At 39.1% G+C, this 19,666-nt stretch overlaps 2 protein-coding genes across 2 annotated transcripts; one reads left to right on the forward strand and one right to left on the reverse strand.

Moving 5' to 3' along the window:
• The first annotated feature begins 1,305 nt into the window (after positions 1-1,305).
• LOC102793748 (retinol dehydrogenase 13-like) lies at positions 1,306-8,634 on the forward strand. The gene is made up of 7 exons (XM_006789356.2): positions 1,306-1,513; positions 3,684-3,824; positions 3,908-4,099; positions 4,222-4,383; positions 4,532-4,648; positions 4,752-4,956; positions 7,884-8,634. Exons 1-7 carry the CDS (start codon positions 1,444-1,446, stop codon positions 7,978-7,980), a joined length of 984 nt encoding a protein of 327 aa, XP_006789419.2. The 5' UTR covers positions 1,306-1,443; the 3' UTR covers positions 7,981-8,634.
• On the reverse strand, positions 8,297-12,094 carry ankrd34c (ankyrin repeat domain 34C). The gene is made up of 2 exons (XM_006789355.3): positions 11,737-12,094; positions 8,297-10,840 (listed from the first exon to the last, which is right to left on the reverse strand). The coding sequence occupies exon 2, from the start codon at positions 10,788-10,790 to the stop codon at positions 9,201-9,203; it is 1,590 nt and encodes a 529-aa protein (XP_006789418.1). The 5' UTR covers positions 10,791-10,840; positions 11,737-12,094; the 3' UTR covers positions 8,297-9,200.
• Between the last annotated feature and the right edge of the window lie 7,572 nt (positions 12,095-19,666).

Consider the following 19,666-nt stretch of genomic DNA (forward strand, 5'->3'; position numbering starts at 1 on the left):
GGTGTTTTATATAGCTTCAAAACACGTGTTGTTGTGCTTGACTGGCAACTGTGACTAAAACAGAAATAAAATATAGGCCTAGTTTAAAGGCTAATGTGATGTATGTGGCTCATCTGCTAGAATCACGTAAAAATACACCAAGACAGCGTTGATGAGCCTACAGCGACATCTGCTGGACGATTTATGAGTATTCCTTGTAGATAACAGATTTGTCTGTTTATTAAGCTTAAATCACGAGTGCTTTATTGCATACCAGCTGTGCTTTACTGCATAATAACTGCACATATTAGGTCTTGAGCCCAGCATACCATGACCTTGCATATTTTATGAGTTGACGATACCTAAATAAAGCTGAAATGGAAATGCAGCTTTAAGAGATGCAGTTGGCTTTATTTTAGAACAAAAATGTATTTTGTAAAAACAAAACAAAACAAAAAAACAGCTGACATTCAGTGTAAAAAACCCCACCTTATTTACACCTTATTTATTTTTATTTGATTATTTAATTTTAATACTGCCATAGAAAAATGTGGATTATCATGTCTGATTTACACCCTTTTTGATTTTTACACCCTTTCAGGAAAGAGACTCCATGGACTATGGTATTCACAAATGACATTGAGAAAAAGAAATAAAGTTCAAGTAAGACATAATACATGTGTGTGAATGAGAGGGAGACTGGTGGAAAGGTAAAGATGCAAGGAGCAAAAGTAGTGAAAGTAGATGAGTTTAAATACCTGGTGTGGCAGTGGACAGTGCACAAGAGAGGTGAAGAAGAGAGTGTGGGCAGGGTCGGTGTCGGTGGAGACAAGTGTCTGAGGGGATGTGAGAGAGAAAGATAGCAGCAAGATTGAAGAGGATGTTTAACAGCCTGTTATGATACTGATATGCAGAAGGTTGGTGTCAGAGGAGGATGCTGGCAGGGTGAGATGGAGGCAGATGATCCGCTGTGGTGACCTCTAGAGGGAGCAGATGAAACGAGAAAATGGAAAATACAGTTGTGAGAATAGTTTCAGCAAAGATGTTTTTACTAAATCCTAAAGATACCACTACAGTTTGATTTGATTGCATTTTGTTATATTGGAGTTTGTTTGTTTTTAGTTTAATAGCATTGAACTTTTTCAGATTTTTTAAAAATCTAAAAAAGAGTTCTAAAATAGCCAAAATGTACTTTACTAGCTGCTTTCTTTGGCAATAGCTTTAAAAAATTGCTTAAAAATATTATTAACACTATTGACAAAAATGAACCAATAGGATTCTGGTGTAGGGCGGCGATGGGCGGTACTTCCTGGGCATAGGCTCCGCTTGTTATGTAGCTGTTATTGACGCGGTTTACTTTGTAGCAGGCAGTAAGGTCTCGCTTGCAGGAAAGTTCGCCGGCGTTTCTTCAACCGGACTTTAAGAGAAGCAGATTCATAAACAGTAACAGGGTCAGCAGGGACAATGCGGACCTCCGCTGCACGCTCATTATTTTCCCAGTATCCTAAAACTACTGCATTGGTCACAGTAGCAGGTATGAAGTGACCCGACGCAGGCTCTTTTTCACAAAAGCAGGTGTTGTGTGTTAAAAGAAAAACAAATTAACTCGAATAATAGCTAATCACTGATTTACATTAATGGTCTGATCATATGTGTAGACTGTAAACAGCACACGGATTGCTGTCTTAGCTCATGCTCTTTTACAGACTGTGACGTTTACTTGACGTTGCATAAGCACGTAGGCTTTTTGCGCACGGACCTACGTGCTCGTTAAAATGACAAGTGCCTTTGATTTTGCATCACGTTTATAAGAATATAGTTAAAGTGAATTTGTTAAGCTGCAGCTTATTAACATCTTAACTAAATATTCACTAACACACTGTTCTAGGTGTTCCTGGTGCTTTACAGTGCAGTTTAAATGAGCTTTCACACGTTTAATGTGCCTATATTGTTTATATTTGTTTTTTAGGTAGTTTGCTAACTTGTTTTATTTATTACAAAAAAAGGTAGGAAACCTGATATTTTCACGGTCACCTTTGATGCCAGTAAGTTTACATCCTAATCTATAATATGCATATCAGTATTTAATGTTTTATAATACCAGATTTTTTCATTTGAACTCTAGCTGCTTCAAAGATCACGACTGAAGATCTCCACCAGTAAACTTTAGATCCAAACAGAGTTATCATAGCTTTATAGTTACTAATTTGTTTTTATTTTTTATTTCGTGTCGACTTTTGCTTTTAATTCTGTTTAATTTCAGTTTGTTTCCAGTAGGTTTGCTCATTTCAGTTTAGTTTGTAAATGCTTCAAATTAATAACATAGGTGCATCTACTAAATACCTGGGATGAGTTTAAATCTCAGTGAACTCAACCTAAAGGTTAGCGGTCTAGTTTTCTGAAAATGTTATTAATTTGAGAAGGAAGTCACCTAGGATTCTCAAATTGATGCTATAGGTGTGTCTACTGGTTTGTCTATTTTTATTGTTTGAAAGTGTTGACTTTTATTTGAGTTTTTATTCGTTTTATTAGTTTCATTTTATGAAGGACATATCTTGAAGACAAGATTTAGACAATTCAGCTCATTTATTACCATTAAAAAGCATCACTTCTTGAAGACAGTGGACTCACAATCTTATAAACATCATCAAGTAAGCCTAGTGATAACATCTTTTTACCAAACTAACAAAGACTAAAATGAGGATATTTCCTCTGTTTTTGCAGTTTGGTTAGTTTAGTTTTTCATGTTCACAAAATTGTTTCAGCATTTTTTTCAAAAGCTTGTTTTTATTATTATTTAACTAAAATGTTTTCCCACATCGTGTTTTAGCTTTCCGTTTAGTTTTGGGGCCCCCGTCATAATACCTAACATCACAGACACACTGCTAAAAACCAATCAAGACAAAAAACAAGAGAAAGAAGAAAATCAATTATTTAAAAAAGAAAAAACAAGAATGGTGAAAGAAATAATGGTAAATTAATACCAATGACAAGAACTTTAGGCCCACTCTATCTGTGTTAATGAGACCTGAGTAAAAGTGCCATCCTGTGCCATCAGTGGGGAGAAAGTTTGCCAGCCCTTTTCAGTTACCACAGTACCTGTACTAATTAGTCAAAGACTTGGGAAGTTATTAGCACGGAAACCCACTTAGTTTTTTTAGTAAGTGGGTTCATTGTGTGGTCAGACATAAAATCTATCTCTTTTCTGTTTTGCTAGTTTACTGAGTTTGTATTTGTCTCTCATTCTGACTTAAATAAAGATCAGACCACATTTTGTGAGTATTTCAGAATTTAGAATCCTGGTGACTCAAAGAGGCTCACAATGATTTTAACATGCTTTTTTACCCAATCACCATCCCAAAAACCAAACTTGTTCAATTTGTAGTTATGTAAAAATAGAGAGACAATGTTTTTAAAAAAAATATTTATACACATTTGGACAAAGAAAAAAGCAGTTTTAATTATTTCTCAGATTATTTTAAGACGCTTTAAGGCTTTTTCTGTTAAACTCATTCAAGTGTATCTTCAGGGTGTGGAAGAAGAGGTCAGAAATTTACATTTGAGAAAATCTTGGTCCTAAAACATCTGTTGAATCTGTGCAGTTGTGTTTTGTTTTCTGTGGGTGGGGGTTTCCTTTTCTAGAAGGTGAAGATGGCTCTGATCAGTGGAGATTTAGAGCTGTCACTGTGTGGACATTTTTACAGGAGTGGGACTTTTTGGTTTGAAGAAGTGGATGGCAGGTGGTGTGTGTCACAGCAAAGCCCGCTTAGATGGAAAGACAGTCCTGATCACTGGAGCCAACACTGGGATTGGCAAAGAAACTGCTGTTGACATGGCTAGAAGAGGTTGGTGATTTGCCTGGATTTATATATCCAATTTTATAATCTTATATCTGTTCAGGTGAAATGATTTTGCTCCCGCATTGCAGGCGCGAGGGTTATTCTGGCTTGTAGGGACATGGAAAGAGCTAATAAAGCTGCAGAAGAAGTGAAAAAGAGAAGCGGAAATGACAGCGTGATTGTCAGAAAGTTGGATTTGGCATCTCTACAGTCAATACGCCAACTTGCCAAAGATGTCCTAGCAAGTGAGGAGCGCCTGGATGTTCTCATCAATAATGCAGGTGGATGTATAAATCACATCAGACCCACTATAGTGTGATGTAGCATATTATGCCAGCTTTGTGACTGTGCATTTGTGTTTAACAGGCGGTAAATACATTTCCTTTGATATTCCTACCTTTAGGCATAATGAGCTGTCCAAAATGGAAGACTGAAGATGGCTTTGAAATGCAATTTGGTGTGAACCACCTGGGCCACTTCCTTTTAACGAACTGTCTGTTAGATCTCCTGAAGAAGTCAGCGCCGAGCCGCATTGTGAATGTCTCCAGCTTAGCGCATGAGAGAGGTGCAGTTTTTCCTCTTTTTTTCTAGTTCATATAAAGAGAATTAGTTGGGGTTTTTTTTTTAAACCTCTCAGGAATGTCATCCTTTTATATTCATATAATGTTAAATACCACATCTGTGAATAAGGATGAAGTGCTTTCTCTCAACAGGTCAAATCCATTTTGCTGACATAAATCAGGACAAAGATTACCGGCCTTGGAGAAGCTACGCTCAAAGTAAACTAGCTAATGTCCTCTTTACAAGAGAGCTGGCCAACAGGCTGCAAGGTGCTGCGTCTGTTTTATATCTATATTTCTATGTGTCGTTACACATTGAATGGGATTTCATGTCCTTGTAATGACTTGTGTCCTGCATCTTGTCATTTTGCAGGTACTGGCGTAACAGCATATAGCCTCCACCCTGGAGTCATCCGCACCGAGCTTGGCCGACACTTCTGGCCCACAGTGCCCCTGTGGAAGAGGGTTTTGTATGTGCCCTTCGTGTTTTTCATCAAGAATCCGACAGAAGGAGCTCAGACCACCATCTACTGCGCTGTGGAGGAAAGCCTGCAAAATGAGAGTGGACTCTATTACAGGTCAGTCTGTGTAATTCAACAGATGGGCTCTTTATTGATAGACAGCCAAAAGGGATATTGCTCGGCTCGCCCATGTGGGGGAAATGGATCATATTGAGAACAACACTAACATACTCTACTGAGACTGGTATTGTGAATGTGTAATGAAGCATATTAGTAATGAAACAGCTGGACTCTTCTTTCTCAGTGCAGTCTAATGCAATATCTTCCCTCAGTGGATGTGCAGACACAGGAAATGAATCTGATACCAGTTCTTTATTTTCTTCAAAATTATACTCTGAATACGTCATTGCACGGGAGTCATTGGATTCATTTTGATGAAAGGGAACGTGAGTTAGGGATTGCTTTTGCACTGTAAAAAAGTACAAGTATCTGATAGTAAAAGCAGAAAATTTGTCTAATAACACTGATAAAGAAACTACTTAGTGCCAGTCAGTCATGGATTCTCCAACCTCTCAATGGGTCTTTTAAAGGTGACAACAGGGAGCACAGTTGATTTGCGTACAGTAAAATAAATGTTCTTGTGATTTGTTGAATATAATTAAGTCCAGTTAACACAACTGTTTAAAAACCTAATGTGTTAACATGCTGTGGGTTTTTCCACAGCATGTTAATTCCTCTATGCATGAAAAATGTTGTCCAAGTCCAGTAAATGATGTCAGCGTGAACACTGATTCAAATCCAGTGAATTAGACGGACACATCTAAAACATAACGAGCAGACACATTAACGTTCATTTGGGGTCGTGTACTTAACCTTTTCGTGAATGTTAAATAATTATTCACTCTCATTTTAACTCCGGTCTTACTCCTGGGGGACAATTCTGTGTTTTTAGCTGCTGAATCCTAAATTCTGAACACCATCTAATCTGGTCTATTAACTGTCATCTGTTTGTTTCTGGGCTGGTAGAGCAGTGTAGAAAAGGCTCATCGAGGCTTTTATGCAGGAAATAGCTGTGTGCTACAGGTGAAAGCTTAGCTGATGAGACCAGAACCGTGGGTTGGAAAATCAGAGCAATTATCTAAGGAGACTTAAAGGCTTTGTAGAGGTGAGGGGTGTTTGGTGAGTGACTCATTTGCAACTACAAGCGACCCCTTTTACATTGTAAGCATACTATAGTAGCAATTTAGCACTAATATAAAAAATGTGGATTAGCACAATATAAAATGAGATTTTGATACAAGGAATCTTTTTGAGACAGAAAGTCAAGATCATATGATAAATAAAGGAATCATCATGTCAGCAGGGTCGCTGCGTCAGTGTGCATGCCCAGAAAAAAAATGCCTAGACAAAATCACAGTCAATATAAACGCCACAAACCAGCTGCAATACACTGACAGCTTTCCACCTTTTGCAGATTTCCAGTATTTCATTACTGCTGACATTATCTTATCAGGCATTTCAGCCATTTACCAGTGAATGACTGACATTTAAGTGGTGCTGCATGTGTTCAAGATTTTAAAAATGGCAAGAGCTGATTGCATGCTCACACACACATATTTATATTTATACATAGATAGATAGATAGATAGATAGATTCTGGCAGCACATTTTAAAGTATCTGAGGCCTGATGAGGATCACTTTCCATTAACTCTTCACATCACAATGACCAGATCATTCTATTCATTTATTGTATTTATTGTGTACCTAACACTGCACCTAACACACTGTGTAACAAACAGTTTAGCATTTATCTACTAAAGAGCCATGCTCACATCTAGAACTGTTTTGCTAAAATAAGCAGGGCTTTCCCTAAAAATAGATTGTCTTGATATTTCTCCACAGTCTGTGTATTTATTAATTCTTCCCCTGAAGTGAGCGAGTCTGTAATCTGTTCTGTTTGTTTCTTTGTTTGTCTGTCTGTTTGTTAGCAGTCTACAACAGCTCAAGCTGATTTAATTTAGGTGAAAATCGAGTCAATGTCGTACCAAATGTGAAAGTCAGTAAAAACTTTATATTACCCCCAATTTTTTATGGATCAACTTCAAACAATATACAAAGTCTTGGTGGGCATGAGTACCTGGGTTGGCTAAACATTTGACCTTGGCCTTTATTGTTGGTGCCCAAGGTCAAAGTTGACCTTGGGAAAAAAATGCAAATATAATAAGTATTATGTGCCATATGAAAGGGAGCATGAAGAGTGCTCTACAACACACCTCTTTTTTTTCCCACTATGACACCCTACGATGTCAGAATGAACCCATAACAGGCTGAGATCAGGATGTTGTAATAAAATAATAATAATAATAATAATAATAATAATAATAAAACATCAAAGTTTTAGTATAGCCTTTGCCCTTTAAAGGAAGTCCCGTTTTCTGAGTGTTCTTGTTTGAAATTAGAACATTTTAAGATTTTCCTTAATAGTTTTTTTTAGCAATTACAAAGGATATGATTTAATCTTAATTACAACTGCTGATACTAGAACCTGACTGATATTGGACTTTTACGACCAATACCCATATTTGGAATGTTCCTTTGTTGTCACCACAAGTCATGGGTTACTCATTTACACTTCTCCTATCGATGCCAACAGGGAAGTTGCGGAGTGCCATCTGGTGGAATATCTGTGTAACATCAACATTTATAACATAATTGGAGGTTTTAGTTGTCAACCATACCGATATATTGCCACATAACAAATATCGGTTTGGCTCTACTTGATGTTATTTTTGTATATAAAGTGAAAACTGACTCTTTTGGTCTTTGTATGAAATTATATGGGTGATAACATAACTAATAAATATCTAAATTCCTATAATTATCTTTAAGAAAACAGTATAAAATATTAAGACATTGTTGCCTTGTAAATTATCCTTTGATTGCATATCTTGACTGTTTTATCTGACTGATTAACTTGTTCTTGTGACTTAATCAACTCAGTATCAAGTTGTGTGTTTAACACTAAAGTCTGCACTGATTACAGCGACTGCGCCCCTAAAACAGCAGCCCCTCAGGGTCTGGATGATGAAGCTGCCAAGAAGCTGTGGGAGCTGAGTGCCTCTGTGGTCGGTCTGACGTAGTCACAGCGACGATGATGATGATTTTGATGATGATTGTCATCATCGCGGTGCCACTGGACTGCCAAGTGGCCTGAGGAAAGAACTGGTACTCTTTCTAGTGAACATCTGCACGGCTAGTAGCAGCTGAGCTCCTGCTTAAGGACAACAAATGAACAAAAGACAGAAATTCACAAGTGATAGACATTTATTTAGAATATACAACAAACTAATTGGAAAAATACTATGAATTAAATTAAGTTTTTTCTTAAACAGAAGCAATGCTTCACAGGTCAGTTACATGGAAGCTGTATGATCTTTAGCATTGATTGCCTTTAGCTTGAAATGACATTTTAATTGATGGGTTTCACCAATATCTGTGTGGACTAAGGGTTAAAATGTCATTTATTGTTGCTTGGGTTTATCATATAAGAATTATATATGAATGTGCTTTAGCTTTTTGTAACACTGCTAATAGTGGTATTCAGTTTCTTTCTCGTGGGCATTAAAGTGCTCTTATACATAGCCCATTGTTATACCTGTCTTTTAAGGCATACTGTTTATCCACATCCTATGTATTCATCACGAGTCTTCATTTTGATCCATGTGAGACCAGCAGTGCTGAGACAAAACACATGTTGGTTACATCACCATGAATTAAAGTTTTCTTTATACAAAGTTTGTATCTGCTCATCACTTTTTTTCGGTTTCTTTTTAAAGGCACTTTGTACAGAATTGCTACAAACAGTCCAATTTCATCTCATCCAAAGCTACATCTCAGACAAGTGCATCACATTTTTTTCTTTTTTTTTTTCGTGAGACAGAATGTCCATTATGGTGCTAATTACATATGCACAAAGTGCACCCTATCTGCCACCAGCTACAAATGTACCCTGTGTGTTCCTTTAATGTTACATGATCAGCTAGTTCAGAGGAAAAGTACCATATCTTGGCATTTACATTCAAAACTGTAAAACATATACAGCAGATGTTGTGAAGTCAAAAGATAGTTATCCTTAAGGTTGAGTGTGACACGGGGAGGAAATCTACCTATATTGCTCAGTTTTAATGTATCTATATATTCTATCTATATTTTTTAATTACACATAATTCAACAGCTAGATGGCTCTGAGTCTACACAAATGACACAAATGACTCGTGTAGACTATGGATGTACTTCCTCACAATCTATGGTGTTAACATCTCTACTTCCACAATATTTGCTGCATAAACTTCATAACTAACTAATGCTCTTCAAAATCAGAAAGCTGTTTCATCTGTTCCACTTGCATAGAGTGCCTTCTCACAAGTTTCTTCTTCAACTTGAGGCCACCTCTCTTTGGTGTGTTTGGTGCTACTGGAGCTATAGATCTAATACCTGTGGCCAGAGGTGAGGAGGGCTTGTTACTAGCCCCGATATCGGGAATGGGAGGGTTTGGGTTTATGTTAAGAGGGGGGAGATGGCCAGGCCTGGTGTGGGAGATGTGATCCAGCAGAAGTGTGCCTGAGCCTCTTCTCTCCAGGAGGCCAGGTGCACGCCTGCGTGCTGTGCTGGGAGAGGATGTGCTGGCATTGCTGTCTAGAGATTCTCTGGAGCTGGTTAACATCACAAGTGGAGAGGTGTTTAGTTTCCTGCGCTCCACCGGGACCTTAGGAGAATCTAACATGGCAGAGTCTGAATAGAGCTGTGAGTCTGAGTCATAGTGATCATTCCCCAGGTGTCTCCTATGCATTGTGTCTCTCAGACTGGCTAGTCCACTGCTGCAGCTGCTGCTCTCCTGCTCTGTAGGCACCGTGCTGCGCCGTGCCAGTGGCTGGTGTTGGCCTAGCGTTCTCTCATATGATGGTTTAGATGTTGGAGGAACTGATAATGAGGTGGTCATTTTGCAGGGCTGTTCTCCCACTAGTGGGAATAAGCTGTCCTTCCCGTCTACACTGTTCTGTCGAGATAAAGCCGACCTCTTACTCAGAGAGAGTCCATTTACCCCTGCAACAACATCCTCATCAGAACTAGTTTTCTTACTCTCATCATGGGCGGCGGCGGCAGCAGCAGCCAGGACAGAGGGTGCAATCAACCCCCAAGGCTCTGATTGCAGCCGCTTCAGCTGAGGCAAACGTGCACGTTTGGGGTTTGCAGGCCGCCGCGTCGGCGATGTGGGCCCGTTGGCAAGTTTCGAAGCTGAGCTGGAGGTTTTTAGCTTTGTCTGGAAACTGAAGACTGTGTTTTGTTGCTCTTGCTCAGGTGAGGGCGATGCTGTGACGTTAATATCAGAGGGAGAGGTGCAGTACGCCGGGGAAGATCTCTCAACCAGCTCTGGTGATGGAGGGACATTTAGATACTGTTTGGTAGTCTTAGTGCCAGATGGTGACTTGTCTGTGGTGATTATGATCACTTCCTTGCCTTTTGCTTTGCAAGCATCCAAGAGCAGTTTAAGTGTCTCCTTGTCATCTGCGTTTATGGCGTAGACCAACGCTGAGGCCCCGCTCCTGTCTTCCAGGCTGGGATCAGCACCGTTGCTAAGTAGGTGATCCACCACTTTGTGTCCAGCCTTGTGAATGCAGGCGTGCATTAAAGCTGTCCTACCTCCTTTGTCCTGTATGTTGGGGTCCGCTTGGTTGTCCAGCAGATATTTTACAAGTTTTGCCTTACATACACTCTGCTGGTCAGTGTGTGTGGACATGCAGGCCACCATGAGAGGTGTTTCCCCACGTTCATTGCTCTCGTTGATGTAGGCACCTCCTTCCAACAAGAGCCTGGTGAGTCTCAAGCGTCTGAGCCACACTGCCTTCAGGAGTGAGTTTCCATCTGTCCGCAGTTCCAGAATATCTGCCATTACCCAGCCAGTCACAGATCTTCTCAGTACTGAACTCACAGCTCGCAGCCCTTTAAACAAATTTGTGGAATTAGTTCAGCTTACATAGTAAAATGAGTGATTAATACCCACTTTGTTTGTCTGCTTTTCTATTTGTTATCACTGCCAGCAGGTGGCAGTCTGTTACAACCTAAAGAAAATAAAAATAAAACTTGCTCTTATAGATCTGTGAAATATAGTGGATATATTGTTTGTTTAATTATTGAAATTGAATCAGTGTTGTACAAAAAAATTGGCAGTTTTCCTAAAATGCTCATGCACGTCCTCAAAGATCACGTATATCCATGCAGAAGTCAGCGTGGTAACACACCTGTTAGAGTCATAAACACTACTGATAGATGTGTCATGATGTCATAATCAAAGTTGATTTTTTTTTTTCTAAACCTCTATCTAGACAGCAGTGCCCCCCACCCCCCACCCAACATACTGATACTGACACAAAAGCCTCCAGTATCCACTACAAGTAAGCATAAACATCATTTTTCCTCCTTTCTGGGACGAATATACGAGAGACTGCGCGTAAATGCGATGTTTGTTATATAAATTTCAAATAGCGATCCAAACATATGTTCAAGCTTTTTAACTGGCGACATTAAATAACGTCACACTAAGCTCAAAGAGTCGCTGTCCGCGGTTCTCCTTTTGGGTAACTTGGCTCGAAAGACGCGCTCCATTACACATTGCAGTGTTCGTCGTCTTATTCTGCTTCAAATCCCAAATGTAAACATTTTATCTGCAGTTTGAATATTAATTTGCCAACATTAGACATACATTTGATTTCACATGCAACACAAAGCTGGCGATCTAATTTAACAGCCTCCGCCTTCACCGATACAAGATAGCGAGGTAAAGTTGAATTAATTAACCTTCACGTGTAATATTGTTTGTGTGACAGTTGTTTCCTTACCTGGTCAAAGAGGAGATTTTCCATGTTCAAAGTAACCAGTGCTCTGCCATCTGCGAGGGCGAAATTAAAGAATCAAAGCAGAAAGTTTGTTGAAGTTCTCCACAATAATCCTATTTTCTTTTTTGTTTTGCAGCCGCGACTGTTCCCATCAATGCGTCTTGGTTTAGGTTACAGTGTGCCGTGCCTCTCTGGCACCATAACGCATGAGCTGTGTGGCTTTTGTTATGGAGGCACACCACATCAGTCCAATGGGGAGTATTCCTTTCACTGCGCACTCAAGGATCACAACCTGGAGATGCTGCGGGTTATAAATAACTTACTTTCTTGCTTGTTGAATGAAACGTGTATTCTCTTGACGTCAGAGTCGACCAAAATAAATCGCGTCTGATGAAAAACCTCTGTCTCGGTCTTTATATCTGCAGGACACAAACAAAACGAGTGCTGCCTCCTAAAGACATGCAAATGATCTGCGCGCGCGTGTTATTTTAATTATGTCAAAAGAGCAGTATGAAAATGAAAACGGTGGGCACAATTTGGCCTACACGTGATGAAGATGAGAAGGCTGCTTTTTCTCCTAGAGCCTAGTGCTTAGGATGCTTTTTGAATTTTCCTCAGATAGTAAGTCTGCGCTATAAATACGATTTAATCTTTCTGCAGGGTGGAAGAGGAATAAAGGCTGGTTGTCTGTCTGCCATGTATGAAAGGGCACAGAGAAAACAATTCAGTTGTAAAATGTGCCTGGATCACCATCATGCTGCTTCTTGCAGGGAATTCCGATATATTCATCAGCTATCTTTCTTTTCTTATTTTCATTTAAAAAAAAGCAGAAATCATATTTTTAAGCAGTGACACTTTGATACAAAAAATTAGTTAATATTTAATGTTTATGCATATTTGCAGCGCTTCTTTGTCTCATTGTCATGTACTCAACAAATTATGAGAGAGAGCAAAAATATTTTGCACCTATATATTTACAGTACAATTAAAGAAGCCAAAACTTGTAGCAGCCATCGCAGCTATACAGCCTAATAGGGACATTTCTATTTTTAGGTTGCTATGAGACAGCACAGAAGCAGTTTCTAATGAGAACAGTGATGTTCTCAGCCCTGCAAAGAACAGGTAAATCAGACACATTCCTCCACGGACAGACAGGATTATATGGCATTTTTTTATGCAGTTATTTTTGGATCTATTTTCCACTCATGAGTAAGTCACCACCACCACAATCGATCATTAATCCTTTGACCCCTGCTCCCTTTTTTTTCTTTTCCTTTCTTTTTTTCTGACTCTAAGACTAATCACTTTATTACCTATCCAAAGGCTTGACGTCTCAGGACTTCAGCTGTCAATGTTGGCAGTGATTTCTCACCTGTGATTGCCTTCTCAGTCCCAGAGGAAGTGTTGTTTACAAGGCACATGGAGAAGGCAGTTTCATAAAGCAGCTCATGCTGTAGTCACCAGCTCAAAAGAGTATGCTCCTCCTGTTCAAGAGGCATTAACAGTCTGGCTAAATATTGTCATTTCTTCACCAGAAATGACTAAAAGAGTTGTGTAAAATATTGGTTTATATGTAGATGAGTAAAAGCTGTTTTTCTAAGTGTCAAACTTGATTCTAAGAATAGGAATGTCTAAGAAGTTTGTTATTCAGATGCTATTATGTATATTTCACATTTTATACTGTTGAGTAAAAATTATATGGGTCTGTATTATAGACAGACTTCAGAGAATCATGATGATCCAAGGATCCAAGGCCAAAGCTGACTAGTTTAGACACATTCATTATCACTGGGAGCCAAAAGGATGTCAGTGGCCCTCACAGAGGTTGATCTTTGCCCCGATGATGCTGTCGTCGGCAGTATATACGGGAGAAATAAATAATTAAAGTGAAGAGAATAAGCGCCATCACCCCTGGGAGCACTTTCCATTTTCAGATATCTTACACCACAGCTGCTGCTCTCCCTCCCCTCCGTTCTAAATATAACCTTTTCTTCTGTCTGAATTGTGACATTTTTTACTCATCAGACTACAGTAGCTCAACAACTATTTATATATTCTGACAAAGGACACATAAAAGTTATCAGCAGTTTTCAAATTTAGAGTCTGATCACAATTTTTCCAGGAGATGGGAAGAACAGAGCACTTCACGTCTAACCTTAATTTCAAATAATGCCTCAGTTTTGAGAAAACAAGAAAAGAAATTGTTTTTGTAAACTGCAAATAGAAATATGCTCCGTTTTTTTTTATTGCACTGAAAAAGAAAGTTGCTGTTGTCAAAGCCAGTAAAATTTGAAAGTCAGATACAGGAAAGTCTAAAAAATATATAGTGCAACATGTCAGCACATATTTATTCTTTGCTGTGATTACTGTCTAATTTTCATCCTCCTCTGAAATGTCAGGTGACAACTCATTGCAGAACACTAATTTAAATAATTGAGCAAATCTTGGTATTGTGGCAAAGATATGTAATTATAACAAATAAATATTCTTAAGTGCTGTGAAAGTTACATTTATTCTGTTTAAAATGTCTTTTATAATTTCATCACTTTCATGAGTTCAGCACATAGACTGTAAATAGGTTACAAATGTCTCATAACCATACACTGTATATAAAAGATGGCTGGAACTAGCCAACGCATTTAACCTGCACTTTCTCTGACTTCTAGCAGAGCTACTGAGCTGCCCTATCTGTGACCTCGGTAAACACATTCCTGATCTCAGTCACTGGTTTTCTTCTTGTACATAAATATGGTCACATTACATTAAAATAACAATAAGAACAACAAAACAAAAACAAGGATAAAGCAAGGCATGCTTTACTGTGTTACTGACAAGCTGCTAGGCAAGAAATATGTGTTATCCTTTGATTTCTTGTAGGCTGAACATGGCTATCTGTTGGCAATCCACTGGCAGACCATAGGGTACAACCGTCAGCCCTTCTACCTGCAGAGAGCATCTGATGCTAGATGGAGGCAGTGTCCAAAACAAGACTTTTTTCTAGTCTTGCTTGTGATGTTGCCAGCCCCAGAGAAGAGAGAAGTTCTAACATGTAAAGTGATGAACTGAAACAGAGTTTTAAAAACAGTGAAAAGTGTCCAGTGCTGCCATTCTCTGTACTTTTAATACTGTATCATTTCATTTCTGATGTTTTTTCCACGCTGCTCCTGTTCTTTTTAAGCTCCACTATCACAGCCAATCAGCATTTAGCATTCAGCAGTTACGTGCTGTTCGGTTTTTGGAATACTGTGCGTTTTTTGTAGGCTGAAAACCTCTCTCTAAAGCTCTCCACAGGTGCATACCTATGCAAATGGCCAATCCCGTGGTACCATAAAACAAGCGTCCCCTGGCTTGTGGTGTAGGTTTATGAAATACCGACCTCTGCCAGTTTGAAGCTTCATAACTACATTAATCACAGTGTTTATATCCATCTTTTATATACAGGCTATGATTATGACAAAAGTGAACCCAGATTGTTCAAGAGAATCTGATTGGACTGCTTCTAAGCACATCACTTGAAGAACATTATATCTTTTTATGTATACATAAGTAATCTTGAACACTAGCATTAGCCAACTAATGCCAACTATAACGTGAGTTAAATTTAAGGTTAGCATTAGGGTGTGAATTGCTTTGGACAATTGAGGAAATGGGGAAAGCACTTAAGGAGACCGGGATATTATGGCTGTTATGGGAGTCAAAGAAAATTCCTTGACCCCCATAACAGCCTGTTAATTCTGTAAATAAATAATTAACTGAACACAGTTTACCTGGCGCTCTCCAGTGGCAACAAAAGTCACATCTGAGAAGCTGCTAGTTTCTTTACAAATACCTAAAAAAAAAAAAAGCAAACTGCTGTTTTATTGGGAATACTTGGTTGGGAACAATAATCTCCCGGAGTCACCACTGGTTGCTGGGAAACTGCTCAGCCAAGAAATAGTCTGATACATAACACCCTCCAAAACTGTTGATTTGCTGTTTTCGCACTTTGATTTGTGTAGCTGTTTGATCCTGTTTTTAGTCTTTGTGGAAGACTAAGTTAGCCAGCTGCAGATGAAAGCATCACATTTTGCATATGGACACATAAACAATAAAGGAAATGACATAAAGGATACAGATACGATTGGAGAGCTGCCTCTACAGAAATTTCAATTAAGTCACAACAATTCTGCCATAACAATTACGTCCACGGTCTGAACACAGGAATTCCGAATAACATTTGCCCTTTCTAAAATAAACCCATAAATATATTTTTTTTAAAAACATATATATATCTCACTTATCCATTCCTTCCTGATAACTCCATTTGCATTTAGACACGGAAGCCTGCATGTGTGTTTTTTTCTAGCACACATATCGCCTGTTGTTGTGCTGATGTTGTGCTTCTAGCTCTGTGGTGGTTGTCTCTTTAAAGACTGAGTTTGACATTCTCATGGCATTTGGTGTCTCAGCGATTGTATCAAGCGAATGTGTGGGCTGCGACAGCATTAACTCGCACGAACCCTGCTGCAGCTTTGGACTGGACTGCTCCTTGTCTCCCTCCTACCTTGGCAGATTTAAGGAAATGCCTCCAGTGCAGCTTAAAAACCTGCCACCCCTCACATATGCTGCGAGTGATTTTTTTTTTTTCTTTCCCCTCGTCCACTCATGATTATAGCCCGTGAAGTATAACACATTTTCAGACACTTTGATCTTTTCATATTGAAAAGTGCTACTTTCTCATAGTTGAAATCTTGAAATGGTTCCACTCCTCCTCTGCCTCCTTCTCCTTCACCAGTCCTTCTGTTCTTTCTCATCTCGCATTGCAAACCAACACCTGCCCTTCTGGCAAGCAGTAATTGAGTTGAGCATTATTCAAGAGCATTATACAGGCAACAATTTTGCTGGGTGATCATTGTGTACGTTGGCTGTATCCTAGGAGATTGGTGCATATCTAATAAGGAGTTTGTTACTCATTTTGCAGAGTGGGCACTTTGATGTCCGCCGTGTTGAATTTTCTATTTTAGCTCAACATCCTCCTAATGAAGCAGAGGGCTTGAAGCTTCAGAATTGGTTGCTTATCAACTCTACACTCCACTTATTAGTAGTTGTTGTGAAGCCTTTAATTGGATAGTGGAACAGGAGGCACCTTAATGGTCTGTCAGTAAAAAGTGGTCATGATATATAGCTACGGATGACAGTTTTGTTAACATGGTTAAAAATGTGAAAGGCGAACGCTCGCAAAAAACTCTCACTTTCCCCTCGTGTTTCGTGGCTTTCTTTCCTTTTGCCTTCTAAATCAACAAGTGTTAGGAGAATTAGGTGCAGTTTCAGGTGGAGTTTCAAATTCTGTGTAGCTGCCTCACTAACTACAAAAGTAATTAGTGGCAAAATTGATGTTTTGGTAGGATCTGTCACACCTCTGTTAACACCACCAAATCAAAAGCTTAACAGTGTGTCTTGCCTCCCACTGGGTAGAGAGAAGAAACTCTTCCTGCCATAAGTTATCTAATGAAAGACAACAGAAAAATACAGCCATCAATAGAAGTCCTGGAATATGGCCTACCTACCATTACACTGAGGAATTCGTGTCTTAAATATCTTTTCTAATCTTTAGTATCATGTACAGTGTTTTACTTTTGTAGGAGTATCTTTATCCTTCTCAGAATAAGGTAAAAACAAATACTGATGTGGGGTTAAATGAATTTCTGTGAAAAACTGAGTTTTCCACTACGAATTCATCACAGACTGTTTCATAGCTGCATCTGTCAGAGGTTTGGGCTCGTCAGAGTATGTGGGTACATCAGTGTGGATGAGTGGATGTTCTGACAGTGAGTTAGAGAACTTCACTCTGCTCGCGGTTCACACCCCTGAGACTGTGACGTCTTTGACACCATGAGGCACTCTGACCAAAATACACCTCCTCTGCAGCACAAGGTGAAGAAAGAGCTTTTTCTGTCTATGTTGTCGGTAGTGACGTCAGATCACTCCTTTCTATCCTTGAGGGTGTCTGCAGATGAGCAGAATCAGACATGACAGGACCGAACAGGATCAGCCTGGCCTCAGTTAAAAAAAAGAAAAGAAAGATAATTGTCAAGTCACAGATCTTAGAGTAGATAAGAAGCCTTAGAAACATGGTGGAAACGCAGGACGACCGCCTCCTTTATTGAAGAGTCAATCCAGGGGTTCACCAATGACTAATGTGGATGAATTTGAAGACTATAAATCCAGAACAACATAGCAGGATAAAGGTGGTGGGAAGAGATGCACCATTTGTTTGACTGTTTGCTTCTCCATTTACACAAAAAAACTAAAGACCAGCTTCCTGAAACTTTTCCCAGACCTTTGTTGGAGCTGCAGATTTGTTTTAGAAAAAAAATCAAAAATAGTGTGTGAACTTTTCAAAGGATGCATTTTTCACAAAATCCTATACTGTGTAAAGAATTTGTGCTTAGCCTTAATTTTTGTCCAGCAATAAAAGGCTAATTGAGTTTCATTTTTAAATAGCTAACTGTCCTTTTAGTTCTGCTACAAGAATCTGGCAAGTCTAAGATGGCACAAGCTTGTTGCAGCTGGGTTTAATCAGCTGTGCTAGAAGGTGGGATGAGCTGGCAATATATGAGCTGGCAGTATATGAGGACAAACACAAGTCAGTAATTATTGCTGGGTACTGTGAAAAAAAAGGAGCTGTAAGACAATGAAAACTGTCAGATTTAATACTTTAAAACTCCTTAGAAAGTTTGGCAAACAGATACTCTAATTTGAAAATGTCTGAGAAGGTGATGCCATGATTACAAAAAAAATGTACAGATGAGAGAGGAAAGTTCTGCAGGTGATCTACTAACAATGCTGTAATTTGGAAGAACAGATGTGACCAGTTGATTTCATTAATGACTAACGCAATCTACCAAGAGGAGCACAAATTAGCCTGTCGCAAACAAGCAGACATGATGAGGGAGCATGTTATCTACTAAAAAAATAAACAGTACATGCACAGGTTTTACACATGTGAAAAAGCATGGCAATTAAGCTCAATCAGAGGTAGCAACATGTGAACAGATATGTTCTGGTACAAGAGTGTGTGTGGAGAATGAGTCGGTATCAGATTGTTCTTTTCTGCAAGGCTATTTTTTAATAGGGACTTCCTGCAAAATCCTGAATTACGATCAGTAATTCACTGTCGATCTTATACAGCAGGGGTCCCCAATCCCAGTCCGCAAGGGCCGGTGTTTAGATCTCACCCTGGGTCAACACACCTGAATCACATGATTAGTTCATTACCAGGACTCTGAAGAACTTCAAGACATGTTGAGAAGGTAATTTATCCATTTAAATCAGCTGTGATGGATCAAGGACACGTCTAAAATCTGCAGGGACACCGGCCCTCGTGGACTGGGATTGGGGACCCCTGTTATATAGTATAAGTAAACAAATCTAAATCTAAAGGTATAAAACAAAGAATGCTGAATATATAGAATATAGGAAAATTGCATTTATATTTATTAGTAAAAGAAAAGCTATTCAGAATCTTGGAACTTCTACATGATCTGGAACAGGATGTTGCAGAGCTCTGTGTGTAAACTGCTGAGTAATTGCAAGATGAGGTTTTTGGATGTCATGCAGTTGTAATTTTGCACCAGTGTATTGAGAGCACAAAGCTTGAAACACTGAAAACAGGTGTGCTTACATCTGCTGTAAGTTTGTGGCAGTTATGCAGGCACAATTTTTTTTCTTGTTGGGATGTTTACATTTAATTCAATTCAATTCAATTTTATTTATATAGCGCCAAATCACAGCAAAAGTCGCCTCAAGGCGCTTCATAGATACAGAGAAAAACCCAACAATCATATGACCCCCTATGAGCAAGCACTTTGGTGACAGTGGGAAGGAAAAACTCCCTTTTAACAGGAAGAAACCTCCGGCAGAACCAGGCTCAGGGAAGGGCGGCCATCTGCTG

Source organism: Neolamprologus brichardi, chromosome 7 (assembly GCF_056152115.1).
Source record: "Neolamprologus brichardi isolate AB-2024 chromosome 7, ASM5615211v1, whole genome shotgun sequence".
Classification (NCBI taxonomy): domain Eukaryota; kingdom Metazoa; phylum Chordata; class Actinopteri; order Cichliformes; family Cichlidae; genus Neolamprologus; species Neolamprologus brichardi.